The 17368-nt window shown below is 43.7% G+C and overlaps 3 protein-coding genes across 6 annotated transcripts in view; 2 read left to right on the top strand and 1 right to left on the bottom strand.

The window, feature by feature from the left end:
• The window catches only part of PROSER1 (proline and serine rich 1), a 101816-nt gene that overhangs the window by 54047 nt on the left and 30401 nt on the right, over positions 1-17368 (bottom strand). For all 4 annotated transcript variants that reach the window (XM_085854204.1, XM_085854205.1, XM_085854202.1 and 1 more), the window contains 2 exons: positions 16656-16749; positions 16415-16516 (listed from right to left, as the gene is read on the bottom strand). In XM_085854204.1, coding sequence (XP_085710330.1) covers positions 16415-16516; positions 16656-16749 — 196 coding nt within the window. The remainder of the gene's footprint in view (positions 1-16414; positions 16517-16655; positions 16750-17368) is intronic.
• Positions 5016-5642, top strand: LOC147012886 (serine palmitoyltransferase small subunit B-like). Its single transcript, XM_085854208.1, has one exon. The coding sequence runs from the start codon at positions 5360-5362 to the stop codon at positions 5600-5602; it is 243 nt and encodes an 80-aa protein (XP_085710334.1). The 5' UTR covers positions 5016-5359; the 3' UTR covers positions 5603-5642.
• On the top strand, positions 10220-15547 carry LOC147012885 (uncharacterized). Its single transcript, XM_085855728.1, is given in 2 exon segments — positions 10220-13282; positions 15542-15547. Coding segments are annotated over 2 exon segments (3069 nt in total).

Below are 17368 nucleotides of genomic sequence, written 5' to 3'. Positions count from 1 at the left end.
TGCCTGGAATGTCCTGTCCCGAAGAGAGGATAATCACCTGTCTTTGTTATCAACTGAGCTCCAGCGTTTGGACATCGGTATTGCAGCACCTTCTGAGGTTCGGAGACCGGATTGCAGCGAGATCATGGCGCATGGGAACACCGACGATTGGTCTGGTCACGCTGATGGTTACAATGCCTAATGAGTCACTGGAGCTGTGTCCACTAAGCTAACTCCAATGATAATTGAGGTAACGCCTGTCAACGAGTGTATTATGAGACCAAGGATGAGTCACTCCTTGAATATCTGTATGTCTGTTTTATTTCCATGGTGTCTGTATATGCTCTGACTGAGGCAAGTGATCTCACTGTGAAGGACGCATTTCATGCCACGCTCGAGTCTGTGGTTGATCAGTGCCCCAGGTGAGATACTCTTCTCTTCTACTCTACTCTACTCTACTCTTCTGGTCTTGGGGGATTTCAATGCATCGACTGGAACTGATTGGGATGGGTATGAGACATGTGTTGGTCCCCATGGGTCTGGAATTGTGAACCAGAATAGCATAAAGTTCCTTGACTTTGCAAGAAGTCATGGACTGAGAGTGGCTGCTTCATGGTTTCAGCACCCACAGTCTCATCGCTGGACTTGGTCTTCCCTCGCTGGTCGTGTGGCAAAGAAGACTGACCATGTGATCATTTATGGTCGCTGGAGGATGATCCAGAACTGCAGGGTCTCCAGGATTGCTCAGTTCCTAAATAGCGACCACAAGTTTGTTGTAGCAACTCTGAAGTTGCAGCTTAAGTCTGGGAGAATGGTATCATCCCAGCCTTGGCTGGATATTGGTAGGCTGAAGGATGAGGGGGGAGCTTCAGAGTTTGCAAACAGGCTGGGTGGAGAATTGGGTGGTTTGGGGAATCCTGAAGAGTTGTGGAGTGCCTTCAAGACCACCGTCCTTGATGTTGCCGGTGGATGTCTTGGAACTCACCAGAGGGCGAAGAAGAATTTTGTCTTTCACGGGACAATGGATACAATTGACCAGAGTCGCAGGGCCAGGCTGAATGGCAGAGCTGAGCTGTTCAGGGAGCTGAGGGATAAAACTGTACGTGCACTAAGGGTGGACAAGGAGGCCTATGTGCGAGGAATCTGTGAGGGGTAGAGCATCACCTGTGATCAAGTGATTCTCATCCTGCTTACAGGGGATTTCTCACATTGTGTTCCTCCAAGTCCATCTCTCGGTGTACTGCAGTTACAGTGAGAGGGGAAGGTGGTGGGCTCTTTACAGAGGAGTCCGGTTTAAAGTCCACTGAGCTGGTTACTTTGAGCGGCTGGACCAGGCTGATACAGCAGCTGTCGAGTTTGATGTCAGAGGTATTACAATCCCAATTGCTGAACCAATTAACTGTGATCCACCTTCGTTTGTGGAAACACAGGCTGCGGTGAACCAGTTGAAATGGGGTAAAGCTCCAGGGATCTGTGGAATCCATGCTGAACTTCTCAAGGCTGGTGGAAATGCTGCACTCATGTCATTGCATGCAGTTCTGTGCTCTGCCTGGAACACAGGCATCATTCCAACTGACTGGAAGAGGGGCCTTGTTGTCCCTTTCTGGAAAGGGAAGGGTGTTCTCCAGGACTCTCAACAACGACCGAGGGGTGACGCTGCTCTCAGTGCCTGCCAAGATCTTTGCTTCGATAATTCTTGATAGGGTTCACCACCATCTCCTTCAGTGCCAGCGCCCAGAGCAGTCAGGCTTTACACCAAAGAGGTCAACGATTAACCGTATCCTTGCTCTTCTGGTCCTCACCAAATGCAGACGAGAGTTTCGGCAGGGGCTGCTTGCAGCCGATTATATGTTGATTTCTGTAAAGCATTTGACTCAGTGAATCGGGATATCCTCTGGAGGATTCTTGGTCTTCGTGGGATACCACCAAAACTGATCAATCTGATGTCTGACTTATACTCTGGTACTGAGAGTGCTGTGAGATGTGGTGGTACCATCTCTGACTTATTTCCAGTTGTTACTGGAGTTTGTCAAGTGTGTGTACTGGCCCGCACACTTTCAGCACTTGCATGGACTGGGTTCTCGGGAGGATGTCTGAGAGATCAAGATGCGGTGCATCGTTTGGGAATGTCAAGATCTCTGAGCTTGATTTCGCAGATGATGCAGTCATCTTTGCGGAGACTCTAGATGTCATTTTGGGGGCCCTCGAGGTGCTGAATGAGGAGTCAGAGCCGCTGGGATTATGGGTTTCCTGGGTCAAAACGAAGATCCAGGCTTTAAATGACATCTTAGATGCTGCTGTCTTGTCTGTACCTGTTTTGGGCGAGGATGTTGAGGTCACAGAGAGATTCGCTTACCATGGCAGTGTTATTCATGCCTCTACTGCCTGTGAGCCAGAGGTCAATAGAGGTCTGGGTCGGGCCCGGGGTGTCATGGATTCACTGGTCATGGGGTGTGGCGCTGCCGGTACCTGTGCAGGTAGATGAAAGTCCGGGTCTTCAGGTCCTTGGTGCTTCCAGTCTGTCTCTACGGATGTCAGACTTGGACTCTGATCAGGGATTTGAGACGGCGACAATTCCTTTGGTCTCTTCGGAGAATCCTTCAATATCGCTGGTCAGACTTTGTGTCCAATGAGTGGTTGCTGAGAGAGACTCAAATGAGATTTATTACCTGCATAGTCTGTGAGCATCAGCTGTGGCTGTATGGACATTTGGCTCGTTTTCCTAGCGCTGATCCTGCTCACCAGATTCTTTCAGCAAGGGAGCCTCATGTGTGGAGAAGGCCAATTGGCCGACCACATACCTCATGGTTGCAGCAGGTTGATCAGCATCCCAAGGAAATGGGGATGGGCCAGATATCTGACCTGACCCTCCCCGTAAAGGCCCAGCCTCTCTGGCATGCAAACACACACTGCTGCAGCATGCCTCCTCTATAAAGGCCTTGGGACACAAAACTTGCATACCTTTTGAGCATGCTCCTGCCACGGATTATGTAAAAGTCAAGTTGGACCACCTCCATGAATGCCTCGAAGCACAGTTACCGGATTATCCGACTTGTAAATAATTTTTCAGTGATAGCCTGGTGTTGACGCAGTGGTGAGGGCAGCGGCTTGGGATCCAAAAGGTCCTGAGTTCAAGCCCCGTTGGGCCACTGAATTAATACACCAGGGGGTTGACTCAGCCTGTCATCCTTCCGAGGTCGGCGAAATGAGTACCAGTATACTGGGCCGGTGTATACCCCGGTTAAAAATAGGTGTACCATATCCCTGTGTCGTAAGAGGCGACCAGGGTTGCGTCAGGAAGGGCATCCAGGGTAAAACATATGCCAAATCACAATGCGGATCATACGGATGATCCGCTGTGGCGACCCCTCACGGGAGCAGCCGAAAGAAGAAGAAGAAGAAGAAGAAGAAGAAGAAGAAGCAGAAGAAGAAGAAGAAGAAGAAGAAGAAGAAGAAGAAGAAGAAAAGAAGAAGAAGAAGAAGAAGAAATAATTTTTCAGTGAATGTCAAATACAACTTAACCAATCCCTGCTTTATAATTACAGGTCCTATTCAACCGCCTCAGTTTAACCACAGTGTAGGAGGTACATGTTAACCGGGCTTTCAAGTCATGGAAGCCATTGCATGAAGCAGAATCTATAAGACCAGCAGCGACCCATGGAACATCTACACAATGCAAAATTTGACTTCAAGTCCTCAACTTCCCACTCCCCCTCACACGTGACTAATGGCTCAACTTTACAACGTTTGCTGTGCATCTATGGAACTTTGTATCTCATAACATTCATCATTAAAATTAAAGGACAGGGGAAAAAATGTGTAGACAAAGGAAGACATCATTTGGCCTTTCATATCCATATCAGTGGTTCCAAAGACATGTTGGGATCTTTAGTTTGTACATGATTACAGGTGGGGAAGCGAGGTTTACATCACCATGCTCCATTAGGAAACTACCGCTGCTGACAGTAAACCAGAACAGCAATTTAGGTGATTAAATCTGAAATCAAGACCAGACAGCTCCAAGGTGAGCGTGGTAGCCAGGCAACTGCTTCAAGTTTATAATTTTGGGGTTGCACTGTTTGCTGTTCCCCCCTGAGAGCAAATATCATGATGTTGTGATCCAAGATAAGACAAGTTATGCTCTTTTGGGTTAGCTCATCATTTGCTGGTGTTCTTATGGAGTGGAGGTTCACCAATGGCCTATGTCGATTTAAAAGTTCCTCCATGAGCCTTTGAAATGGAAAAAGGTTAAATTGTCTTTGGTAAAAAAGTTTATTTTTGACAGCAAACATGAAAAGTAAAGGAAGATTTACTTGAATATTTGGCCTAGAAGTACGCACATTCACCTCTAAGCTGTCTAATCTGGGTTTGAATCTCAGCCCAGTTATAAACTGTCATCCCGGTGTGTCACCTGCAGAGTGATTCATCAACGTGTGTGCCATCCCTTGGATGGACGTTAAACGGTTCCACGTGTTAGCATTCATTGGTGGATGTTAAAGATCCCACGGTGTCCTTCGTGAAGAGTTGGTGAGCTATCGCCGGCACCATGAACGAATTCCTGCCCTAACCTTAGTTGAATGTCAGGACTGGCCACCTGGTTCGTGAATGACCTGGGTCAAACTTCCCCCGGCCAAACCCACAAAAATGTGGGAGTAATTGTGGCCATCAAAGAAGAAGAATATGACAAACGAGGAAGAATACAACAGAGAAAGGGTGAATGATGACGAAAATCACATCTCCATGACCAATACGGATCAGAGCAAACCAAAACCCCTGTCCCTCAAGCAAAGACACATCAAGAGATCCAAAGCAAAAACTTATTACCTCCACCACCAAAAGTGGACGGATGTTATGTTCTTACCCCTGGTTGTTTGTCTGCATGTCTGTTGAAATTTGGTGGATGAGTTGGGTCGGTGACAAGAACCAGTCGATTCAATTTTGGCTACGGTCTGAATGCAGATCTGGCCTATCAGTGGGATACAAAACGTAAACTGTTTAGCCTGGTGGAGGTATGCCATCTACCGAGTGCCCTTGTAGTTCTGCATGTATTTTAGTGCATCACATGGCACATACAATATACACCCATAATCTATTTAATTGTTGTATCAAACTATGAATAACCCCTGCCAGATGTAGGCTGAAGCTGATTCTCTGATAAAGGCAAGTAAAGTGTAAAGACAACTAATAAGATAACATAACAACAGGTACTGCAATCAAAAGGCAGTTGCAAGTAAACATCGATAGGAAAATAATGCATTTCCTTCCTTGAAAGGTGTTGCTTCTGTTGGAAGCATTCATCCAATCTGCCTACACTGATGAACTTGCATGACTATTTGCACCACACCAACCTACCTGTTTTTATTGTGCAGGTGAAGGACCCATGGCGACTTTCCTGCGGCATGCTCTGGACAAACTATGCTGGCTCTATTATCAGTACCTGCTTGTGACTTGCTGCTATGTCATGGAGCCCTGGGAACAAACCCTCTTCAACTTCATATTTATCAGCACCATTGCCATGGTGTTCTACACAACCTACGTTTTTGTATCCATCCATGTCTATTTAGCCACACGTTTTCTCCTCAAATTGCTCGGACTCACTGCTGATCAGTCAATAAGTGGGTAATCATCATCTTGATTTTTTATTTTATTTCTGGCCTGCACTCTATCCTAAAACGATTTAACAAATCCATTCACTTTGATCTTTAAAATGCTTGGTTAGTGTTCGGGTTTGTGTCTTTCAAAAAGCTTTCAACTCTGACAACACACCTGATAATTTCCAACAACTCCTCACTTCCTCCAACCACTCTGTCCTTCATCCCGCAAATTCCCTCCCTTTCTTCCTAAAGCATCGCCATGTCAAAAAAGTTTTCTCCATCAAGTAAGAGGAAACAAGTTGAGGTACGTTCAAAGTACACCGCCCCGATGCCAAATAAATAAATAAATAACAAATCCTCCAGCGCGTGACATTGCCAGGGTGCCTTCGGAGCCCGTCGATGCTGCCGTGCAACACATGGAGATGGAATTTGGAGGGAGCAGTGAAAATAAGTGATTGACGAATTGATTAATTGCAGAATTAAAATAAATAAAAAATAATCGTAAAATAATTAATTTCTGAATCAATTGGAAAAGAGCATACCTAAACCACCACTCTTTCATCAGAATCTTTAACTTTTTGAAAATGAATTCATCAACAACAAAAAAAAATTCATCGATTAATCAATAAATCAAAAATACCCTTAAGAGCCAAATCACTTCCTCACTGTCATGTCGAAATATCAGATTCCTTGCGCAAAAGGTGCCCGAGATATTGCTCAGATGAGAAAGAAAATAAATGAGTAATTAATAAATCGATAATTATTACATAATTAATCAATTAATTGATGAATCAAAAATATTAAATACTATTTTTGTCAAAGCACATCTTCACTTTTGCCTCCAAATTTCAGCTTCCTAGCTCGAAGGATGGCCGAGATATCGCCCAGACAAACAACAAAGAAACGGAGTAAATATACCATCAGAGATGGGGAATCCCCCGCCATTGAATGAAAAAGGTCATACATATTCCAGATAATGAGAGAGGTGAATTGGAAACAAGACACCATTTGGTCATCATCTCGAAAAAGTTCCCCAGGGGTGAGGAACGTAGTAACCAAAATAATTAAAATCAGATAAGCAGTTTTCCATTTATTACAAAAAACATTTTTTTTTCAAAATGGCCACCCCAGTCGGCCATCTTGGATCCGGCCACGCCCAAAATCAATGGGGTTCTTCCTTTTCAGGTGGTTCATGTGTGACCCAAATTTCAAATCGATATGGCGAACAGTTTATGAGTTATCACACTCACAGCTATAAATGTTGACGCCCGGACGGACGGACGGACGGACGACCTGGGTGACAACAATACCCCCCGTCCGCCACGCGGCGGGGAATAAAAACCGAGTTCTCCCTTCCTTCAGTGCCCAGCGATGATGTCATGCATCACCTGGATATGGAATTGGGAAGGGGAGCGGCGTACAATAAATGAGAGTACTTCTGAACAAATACTTGCTTTTCATTCCTTGTGACATTCTCATTTGGGGACACAGAATAGTAGGCATCATCCATCACCTTATCAGAGGAGAAGGAAACTTCACCGATATGCTCCCCACAACAAGCACCAACCGCACAAGCCACATTCTCACACAGATAACAAATGTCATTGTTTGAAACAAGCCATAATTGCACAACCTCTCTCGGATAATTAGTGACAAATACAACACCGGTTATATATCCCTGTAGTGGATCGAATTGTATTCCAGGACACAAAAACCACTTAGAATTTTGGCCCATCAGTGGGAGAGAAAACGTAAACCTGTTCAGCCTGGCAGAGGTATGCACTCTACTGAGTGCCGTTGTAGTTATGTCTCTGTTTCTCCACCCCCCCCCCCTTCCTCACCCTCCATGAAATATATACACTGACAGATTGATTTAATATGATGTTGATATAGCACAAGCCTAATGACCTAAATGGCTTTGTCCTGTGTACGAGTTCCTTGACTTCCCTTAAAACCCTTTCGCAGAGTCAATGGAGGCTTTCGGTCACCTGACAACAACTGAGCAGTTATAGTTCATGCTTATAATGATACAGCAGTGACAAGATATCTGCACATTTACAACCACAGATATGGTGTTTTCGGACCTTATCTTTCTAACAATAATACAATACAAACTTCAACTGAGTTTTTTCCATTTTTACATATTTTAGTTGTTTTGTGCACACGAACCGATGTTTGATTTAAATGCAAAACAACTGATTTTTAAAAAAAACACAAGTTAATTATTTCTTGAGGCTCTTCAACCACACTCTTCACTCAAGAACTTCCAATTGGCAACACATCATAATCCTATGTCATCCCCCATCCCAACCTGCAATTTCACTTTTACCCCCATTAATCCCCATAACCCAACCTTCTTACTTCAAGGTTACTGGGATTCCTGTCTGTGTCTGTGTCTGGCTCTCCCTCTCTCCATTTATTCCCTTCCTAGTTGTCTCCACCTGTGGCCCCAATGCTTGTATATTTCTTTTTTTTCGTCCCTTTTCACCCCGCTCTTCTATCAGCTGAGATCCTATGCACACCAAAAATTCACAGGGTCATGCATTCCACGATCGTGTCCAATCAGTAAGGGTTTCGTTGGTTTTCCATTGTTGAGGTGTGGCTCTGAATGACATTGCCAGGAGGTTGGTGACCAAAGTTGCAACATAGCAACAAATTACTATGTTATCCTATGGCTAGTCAAACACGAAGAGGTCAACCTGCAGAAATCGTGGCATGTTTGTTCAACTCTGACATGTTCATCAGGAATTCCTAACCCACTTATTTCATTTGGATTGCAAGCAATCTCAGAATTGGTTTAATGCAATCCCATTGCTTTTGCCCATGCCTGGCCATTCTCTTTTGTCTTCATGACGTCCCACACCCAAATGTTGTGTTCTGGTCTGGTTAGCAGACACTTTGTCGATGTAATTCATATTGAGAGTCGCTGTTCCAGTTGTACTTCCTGACGAGGCCACCATGTGTTCAACTTGTTAGCCCGAGTCGTTCTTGAAACATTGTACATTTTACAACATTTCTTATTAAGCTCTTTGCAAATTGCAGGAGCATATTCATAACCAGAACAGCACTCGGTAGATTGCATACCTCCGCCAGGCTGAACAGTTTACGTTTTGCATCCCACTGATCGGCCAGATCCGGACCTGAACCAAAATCTAAATCGGCTTGTTCTTCTTGTCACCTAAATGGTGAAGACGTGTAATGGCAATATCCCTGTCCACCTTCATACCAACTGCTTCTAGGTACCTGTCCAATTCCACTTTTAACATCTACTGTTTTTGTTGCCACTACCTTTCCAGGGAGAGTATTCTATGCACTTACTCCCACCTTAACTCTCCTCTTTACTCTGAGATAGTGCCCCCTGATTCTGTTACTGTCAATCCTGCTGAGAAACCCTTCTACATTCATTTTGTCCACACAATTGATAGGTGTAGGTCAGTCCCACTCTCTCAATCAATTCCTACCCCTCCCCTCCGAAACAACAAAAAGTAAACTGACATCCATGGTTCATCCGACATTGAAGTATTGTCATTAGTCAGTCATTTATGGAAGAACATCATGGTGTATAATGTATATATTACAATCACGTGATGATCACATGAAATGACAACATCAGTGACAAAGACAATAGATGGAGTAGGGCAGTTAAGGCATGAAAAATTTCAATTATCACTAATTAATTATTGTTACAATTATACACTTTGCAGTGTTTTGGAAAATACAGTAGCCCACCAACCAATTGTTCAAATAATTCAACCCCCAAAAATACACAGCACTCAACCTCCATGCAAGGGTCCAAACCTCAATAAAATAGGTAACTCTCGTGTTGTGCAGCAGACTTTGCCTCCCCAAAATGTTTTCTGTAGAGTTGAACACAAACAAAAATGCTTATGTGCAAGGCCGAGGGCTGGAACTGTTGTTATAGTACAGGAATTTTAGCAGAAATATTTGGTCAACCTCACACAAATTGCAACAAAAGCAAACTCAACAGATTTTTGTTCCTGAATATGTCCTCAGTGACAGAAAAAAAAGTCCTAAGGGATCCTCCGGGGGGAAAGTCCTGAAATCATGGAAATCCAATATGGCCGCAACCGGCTTCGGCGAAAATGTGAATATTGTAAAGATTGATATTTTAAAATGTAAATATATGTTTTTCTGCATTCTAATTGTTTCCAGTTATGGTCAGTATATTGATATACAAGAATCATTATAAAAAAGTGAAATGTATTGAGGGTAAAATAAAAAATTATAGCTTTTTTGTCCAAAAATGTCAATTTTTTGTCCCGAAAAAATATTTTGACTTGAGAAATTTTTTTCATACAAGAACATATGTATCCCCAGGCATACATGCTATATATTTCCAGATACAGGGACATTAGTACTATCCTCTGGTGAAAGAATTAACACACAATATTAATTTTTATGGAATTTATTTCCATTTTCCTACCCCTACCCCCTTAATTTGAAATATGTGCACTTTGTGCGTATTCGGTCCAAACAAAGGATAAACGCCTGGCTATAGCTAATACATTAATAGGATTAAGACAAATTCTGATTTTAAATACCATAGCTATGTTTATTTGTTAATATAACATAGTCAGTTCAAACTCTAAAACAATTATACTAATTCTGGATTTTTATTTTCAGGCATGGAGGGACCTGAACGGTGTGCCATCTGCAAACAGGATGGAGGAGACCCATCAGCTTCAACTCTAACAGAAAAGGGGTGTTCAGCCATCAACCAGGCCAGCAGCGCAAGGAAAGACAGCATTCACACTGTACCTGGGGAAAGGGTGCACAAAGATTGCCGGCGTATATACTGCAACCCACATCAGATAGCCAAGGATAATGGGAAAGAAGAGTCAAAGGCCAGTACAAGCAGTGATAGACATGTACTTAGGTCATCTGAGGAGGGGTTTTCTTTCAACACTGATTGCCTTTTCTGTGGTAGACCAGCCAAGTTTGGGAGGAAGCAGAAGACGCAGGATGTGCTTCAAGTAAAGACAATTGAATTGAAGGACACGCTCCTGGCAATATGCCGCGAACGAGCCGATGTTTGGTCAGATGCTGTGAAGGCACGGATTCTGCATGTGCATGACTTGCACGCAGCAGATGCAGTTTACCACCAGACATGCAGTGTTAACTTTCGCACAAATAAACAGATACCAATAGCTCAGATGACGGACACCGAAGAATCCAAGAGGACAAAGCTTGGACGGCCTCGAGGCGATGAGAAGACAGCAGCATTCTTGCAAGTGGCAAGATATCTTGAGGAAAATGATGATGAGCAGATCACCATCAATGATGTCATTGACCTCATGACACAGAAACTGGCAGGCACTAACCACGAAGCATACAGCTACACCCACATGAAGGCGAGGCCGTGGGAACACTGTGGTGACAGGATAATCCAAACTGCGATGAACGGCAAGCTGAACGTGGTCACCTTCAGGACAACAGCCAGGGCAGTGCTTCAGGAATATTACAACAACCAGCAGCAGGAAAAAGACACTACTGAAGAGAAAATCAAGCTTGTACAGGCTACTGCCAAACTCATCAAAGAAGACATTAAAACCATTGAAACATCCCATGAAGTCTACCCATGTGGTGATGACCTGCAATCGCAAGAGGCTGGCATTAAATACTTACCAGATACTCTGCTGGTACTGCTTGAAGGACTGTTTGTGGGAAAGAAAGATGGTGTTAAAGTGGCTTCAATTGGGCAAGCCATAGTACAGGCAACTAGACCCAGAGTCTTACTGGCACCACTGCAGATTGGGTTGGGTGTGCAGCTATATCACCACTTCGCATCACGATTTCCCATTGACTCCGTTCATCATCATGAGTTCTGCTGTTCATATGAAGAGGTGCATCAGTTTGAACGAAATGCTGCTCAGTCACATGGAACAGACATCCCTAACCTGACAACAGAGTTTGTGCAGTATGCAGCTGACAATGTGGACCATAACATTCGCACACTGGATGGCCATGGCACATTCCATGGTATGGGGATGATTGCCGCCGTCACCCCTGGAACCAGATCAGGCCGACCAATACCCAGGGCTAAGGTGACGTCTCGTGATGTCACAATGGTTGGAAGGGTGCAGATACGGTACCACGAGGAAGAAAGTCATGGGATGACAGCAGTGACGTACCAGAAACTTGTCAACCTAAAAGCCCAGAACTGCTCTGAAAATCTTGATGTTCTGTGGAAGACATCCATCTTGTTTGGGTCCCCCAGACCTGCATGGTCAGGAATTATGCAATTCATACACAAGGGTGACCACCCTGGCAAGGTGGCTATCATGTTTCTTCCCATGATAGACATGAACTCAAGTGACAGCACATGCATATACTCGACCCTGATGTTTGTCAGTGAACATGCACGACACCACGGTGTCACTCCAGTAATCACCTTTGATCACCCCCTCTGGTGGAAGGCCCTCATGATCATCAACTCGAAGCCTATGGGAAGTGATCTGAAAGGGATTGTCCTACGCTTGGGCGGCTTCCACACAGAGATGAGTTTCCTCGGATGTATTGGACACCTGATGGTGTCATCCGGGCTTCAAGAACTGATGGAGTTGATATATGCCCCCAATGCAGTGATTCATATGTTTAGTGGCAAGGCCATTGCCCGCGCAGTTCGCGCACACCTAATTGTTGATGCAGCCCTCAATGCCTTGCTGTTGACAAATGTGCTCAATGCGCCTCTACCATGCCTACCTGAAACATCAGACGGCAATGGGAATGAAGATCCGGACTTAGCCGAAGCAGCTGCAAGGCCGCTACATGACCAGCATACAGATCTCAGCAATAATCCAGACTTCAACGAAGCTTGTACCCTCTATGAGAAGCTGATGGCTGGGACACTGTCTGTGGAAGAAGTATGCAAGTCTGACGTCTTGAAACGAATCAAAGACCACCTTCTGAAGCATGCCGAGTCTGCAAAGATATCTTCTAGAACTCCAGCGCTCTGGGTTCAGTATATGGACATGCTAGACATTGTATGCAAATACATCTGGGCAGAGCGCACTGGGAACTGGGCACTACATCTACAGGCCATCCAGGAAATGCTGCCTTACCTGGCAGCCTCGGGCCACAACCTGTATGCCAAATCTGCGAGGGTGTATCTGCAGCAGATGTCCAACCTCAAAACTCAACATCCCAATGTCCAACAACGTTTTGATGAGGGGTTCCATGTGGTTCGATGAAGTGACCACCTGTGGGCAGGTCTTTCATTTGACCTGATCATCGAACAAGTTCTGATGAGAAGTTTGAAGACCAGTGGGGGGCTCACACGAGGGCAAGGAATGACAGAGCAACAACGGCTGGTATGGCTACTATCAATGCCTGCCTGTGCAGAAATAAACCAGGCAATGCAGGAGCTCACAGGTGTGAACTACAACGCTGGAGAGCAGAAGAAGGACATGACCAAGGGAAGACAATCTCGTGACTGGAAGGACACACTTTCAGCTCTTCAGTATTTACAGGAACGGAATCCGTTCAGTATTGATCCACGTCTGAGGAACATTGCCACTGGAGTTCATGCACACCCCACCATCAACGTCGATACAGCACATGCTGTAGGAGCCAAAATATTGAAATCTATGGATGGGAAAACACCTGCCGAGTACACATTTAAGAGGAAAGACCAAGTTGTCACCCTCTGCATGAAGTCATCTGTCAAGATTGATGGAGAGCAAGTCCAGGTTGACCCACAACTCCTCTTCCAGAGACTGATCACTGTTGCACAGACAGCAGAAGAACTGGAGTCGGCCTTCAAATATGAACTATGCAGCTATCCACCAGCCCTCTTTGATTCCTCTCTTCAGCTCCGAGAAGCACACAAGCCAGTCTTTGCTGATGCCATCTGGGATCTTCTTGGATCCGATGTCCCAGCCGATATCCCCAATGATGGGCAAATGTATGTTTTGGATGTCGGGGCACTTGTTCAACGCATTCCATGGTCTCGTGCATCTACATACAGAGACATATGCCACCAGTACACTGATTATGTAACGAAGAAGTACGGAGATGCCATATTCATGTTTGATGGTTATGAGAGTACCAACACAAAGGACATGACACACCAGAGACGGTCTAAAGGGAATGCTGGCACTACTGTGACATTTACAGCTGACATGCATCTCACAATGAAGAAGGAACAGTTTCTTGCCAATAGGCAGAATAAACAGCGATTCATTTTTATGTTGAGTGAAGAGCTTCAGAAGAAGAACTGTGAGACACACCATGCCTCAGGGGATGCTGATCTCCTGATTGTACTGAAGGCCGTGCAGTCTGCTACTGTCACCAACACTGTGTTAGTTGGTGATGACACAGACCTCCTCGTCCTCCTTTGCTACCATGCAAGCTTAGAATCCCATGACCTCTTCTTTTGTCCCAAGCCAAAGAAGAACACGAAGAAGCCTCGCATCTGGAACATCAAGGCTACAAATAAAATGATTGGGACAGACATATACAAGCACATACTCTTTCTACATGCAGTTCTTGGGTGCAACACGACATCTCATCTTCATGGGATTGGAAAGGGAGCTTCCCTCAAAAAGTTCAAAGCAAACAACACATTCCGTGAGCAGGCCAAGGTTTTTGATACATATCCAGCTTCCGTATGTGATGTGGCAAATGCAGGAGAAAAAAACATTGGTGATAATCTACAACGGAAAGTCAACTGACACCCTGGACACCCTCCGGTATCAGCGGTACTGGGACAAGGTGGCTTTGAGCTCCTCTCACGTGCAACCACAGACGTTACCACCAACATCTTAAGCAGCAAAGTATCACAGCCTGCGCGTGTATCTGCAAGTCCAAGAATGGAAGGGATGGGCAGATGAACTTCTTCTGACAGACTGGGGTTGGCAGAAGTATGACGAGGGTTTTGTGCCACTTCAGACATCAATAGCTCCAGCTCCTGAAAATATGTTACGTGTCATTAGGTACAACACTCCATGTGACAATGATGAGGACGATGACGACATTGTCGAGTTCTAACTTTAATACGCTTGATTTTTCTCAACATGTAGAATAAGTTTATAATGGATGTAGTTTCTGAGTTTAATGCGAATTTTCATTTTCATTTCGAAACCTTCGTCAGGCAGATGTGATTTTCCCGAGTGGAATTGTGAATTTTGTCATGTTTCAATGATTTACATAATTATATTGTATTGCCATAGACTTGATTTCATCTTGTGTCTTCAACGTTTCTTTTTTTTTTGTCCAGGAGCCAAAATCAGTATCAGGTAATTTTTTTTTTTTTTCGGGACATAAAATTGACAGTTTTGGACAAAAAAGCTATAATTTTTTATTATACCCTCAATACATTTAACTTTTTTATAATTATTCTTGTATATCAATATACTGACCATAACTAGAAACAATTAGAATGCAGAAAAACATATATTTACATCTTAAAATATCAATCTTTACAATTTTCTCATTTTTCCCGAAGCTGGGTGGTGGCCATATTGGATTTCCATGATTTCAGGACTTTCCCCCCTGGAGGATCCCTTAGGACTTTTTTTTTCTGTCACTGAGAACATATCCAGGAATCAAAATCTGTTGTTTGCTTTTGTTGCAATTTGTGTGAGGTCATCCGACATTTAACCTGGACTATTACTTGTATTTGTAATGTATGGAATTGAATGGCATTTTATTACCTTCTCCAAGACATCCCTCGGGGCACAGTACCCTGGGGAAATTTCTCCGGGCCCGATTCTCCCTCGGTGGGCCTGCTTGCTCCCAGCCCACACTGCACAACCCCGCATGTCATTGCATTTGACGTCACCCTGCGATGGCGTAACGATCTGTTCGGTGTACATTCTCAACTTGGGAAATGTTCATGACCGAGTTGTGGACATGCCAGATGGGTGTACCCCCTTTGTGATGAGAGAAAAAGTATCATACTACATATAATCGAGAAATGTTTGTTTGCATGTTTGACTTGAATGCAGTTGTGAATCACTGGACACGGAATAGAGCTAAAAACTGCTGGTTACACTCGGGGTGTGCATGGGAGGGTTTTCGGAGGTTAAAAATAAATAAATTCATTGTCCCGGAGTTTCAAGGGCGGGGAATCAGTTGGTGGGGAGAGACCCCAATTTGCCATATTTAAATGTATATCATATTGCACCACTTGGTGGGAGCCAGTATGACAAGTCATCAAAAAATACCAATTCTCTGCATGAAAACCATAGACATCAGGAAACGGGGGAATTAAACCGTCCGCAAGGACAGGTTCTCTGCTAGTTATTTAAGCTTATCAAACAAAACTGAATCATATTGAACACATTTATGACAGAACGAACTTAGAAGGATAACGAGGTTTATCATAATAACTCGTTTCTGCTCCCATCTGAGCATCTCCCTCATGATACTAAGCTCATTGATCACTTAACTCTCAAGGTTGATTTGTCCACACTTCCTTAACATCCTTGTCATTTTAGAAAATAAGGATACGTGTGCAAAAATCACTGTCCTGTGTTGCTTATACATTTTTGCAAGTGCATAAGTAACCTGAGACAGTGTTAAAATGTGTTTTTTATTGGTCACACTGATATTAGGCTAAATCAATGTGGAAGTGTCATCAAAAGATGCAAAACCAAAATCACATTCTCAAATGATATGCCGTATGCATGGTCAATGTGGATGTTTGAAAGAAAAAAAAACATTGTTTGTTTATAAAAATGAGCTTGTACTAATCCTAATCATTGCATAAAAATCGGTACAACTGCTCTAAGTGTACAATTGAAGATATTTAAACAAGATAATGAGTTTACCATGAAAACCAAAGACAACATCTACTGGACATCAAGGATTCCACTTACCGTGAACAGACCATTGGAGTAACTAGGCCGTCCAAGAGGGTAAGGGTTGCCATGGTTACTGCCATAAGACTGCATTGGAGCTCGGCAACCAAGGCGAGAAGCCTAGTAAGGAAAAAAAAAAGCAGAACGGAGTTCGAGTTGAGAACAATTATCTGAAGGTCACCATATGTCATACTACAGTAAAACTTAAAACTTCCCCACAATTAAAAATCTAACCAGTCCATCTGTACCCTAAACGTACCTGCTCCAGAATGGCACGGCATCGCTTCTGCTCATCATAAAATGCCTGGAACTGATTCTCCAAGGCAGCAGCTTTTAGGGGGTTCCGTATAGCCCTGGAAAGGCACATGAGAGCATGGATGTACAGATTCGACAGAGAACCATTGATGTTCACACAAAGACTTACATGCAGCCTGGCGGGAAACAGGAGACATTCCATAATTGCCACAAAATGTGGTGAAGCTTCTCCCTTCTAATACCCCATTTCCTCCTTGTCATCTCATGCTTCCATCATCTTATTTCATCAACATTCTCATTTGATCATTACCACCAAAGAATAAAATTTGGTGATAAATGATCAAATCAGAATGTTATATTATCATGTGCTAGTACTATCCACTTACCATAAAGAAAAATACTGTATGTAGGAAATTTGTGGAGGAAACAGTTTGTAGATTTTTGTACAGTAAATAAATATAAATTATCGAAATAATTAATACCAGTTACATTAATGTGTTTTACAAGAAACCAAAAGAAAAGTTGTAAATTAGTGAATATGTGAAATTAGTTTTCATCAACTTGTTCCCTTGTTTGAAAGTCTATGAATGGGTTCAAGATGGCACCAAGGAAGTAGACTTTCAACAGAACAGCGTGTGAAGATCCAAATTCTGCAAGAAGAAGGGCAAAATATGCATAAAATATCACAAAAGCGGAATATCTCCTACAATGGTGTGA

The sequence above is a fragment of the Eptatretus burgeri genome, chromosome 14, assembly GCF_056783735.1.
Source record: "Eptatretus burgeri isolate ZD-2024b chromosome 14, Ebu_testis_v1, whole genome shotgun sequence".
In the NCBI taxonomy this organism is placed as follows: domain Eukaryota; kingdom Metazoa; phylum Chordata; class Myxini; order Myxiniformes; family Myxinidae; genus Eptatretus; species Eptatretus burgeri.
Note: the sequence above shows the minus strand (reverse complement) of the source record. Positions and strands in the feature narration are given on the sequence as shown.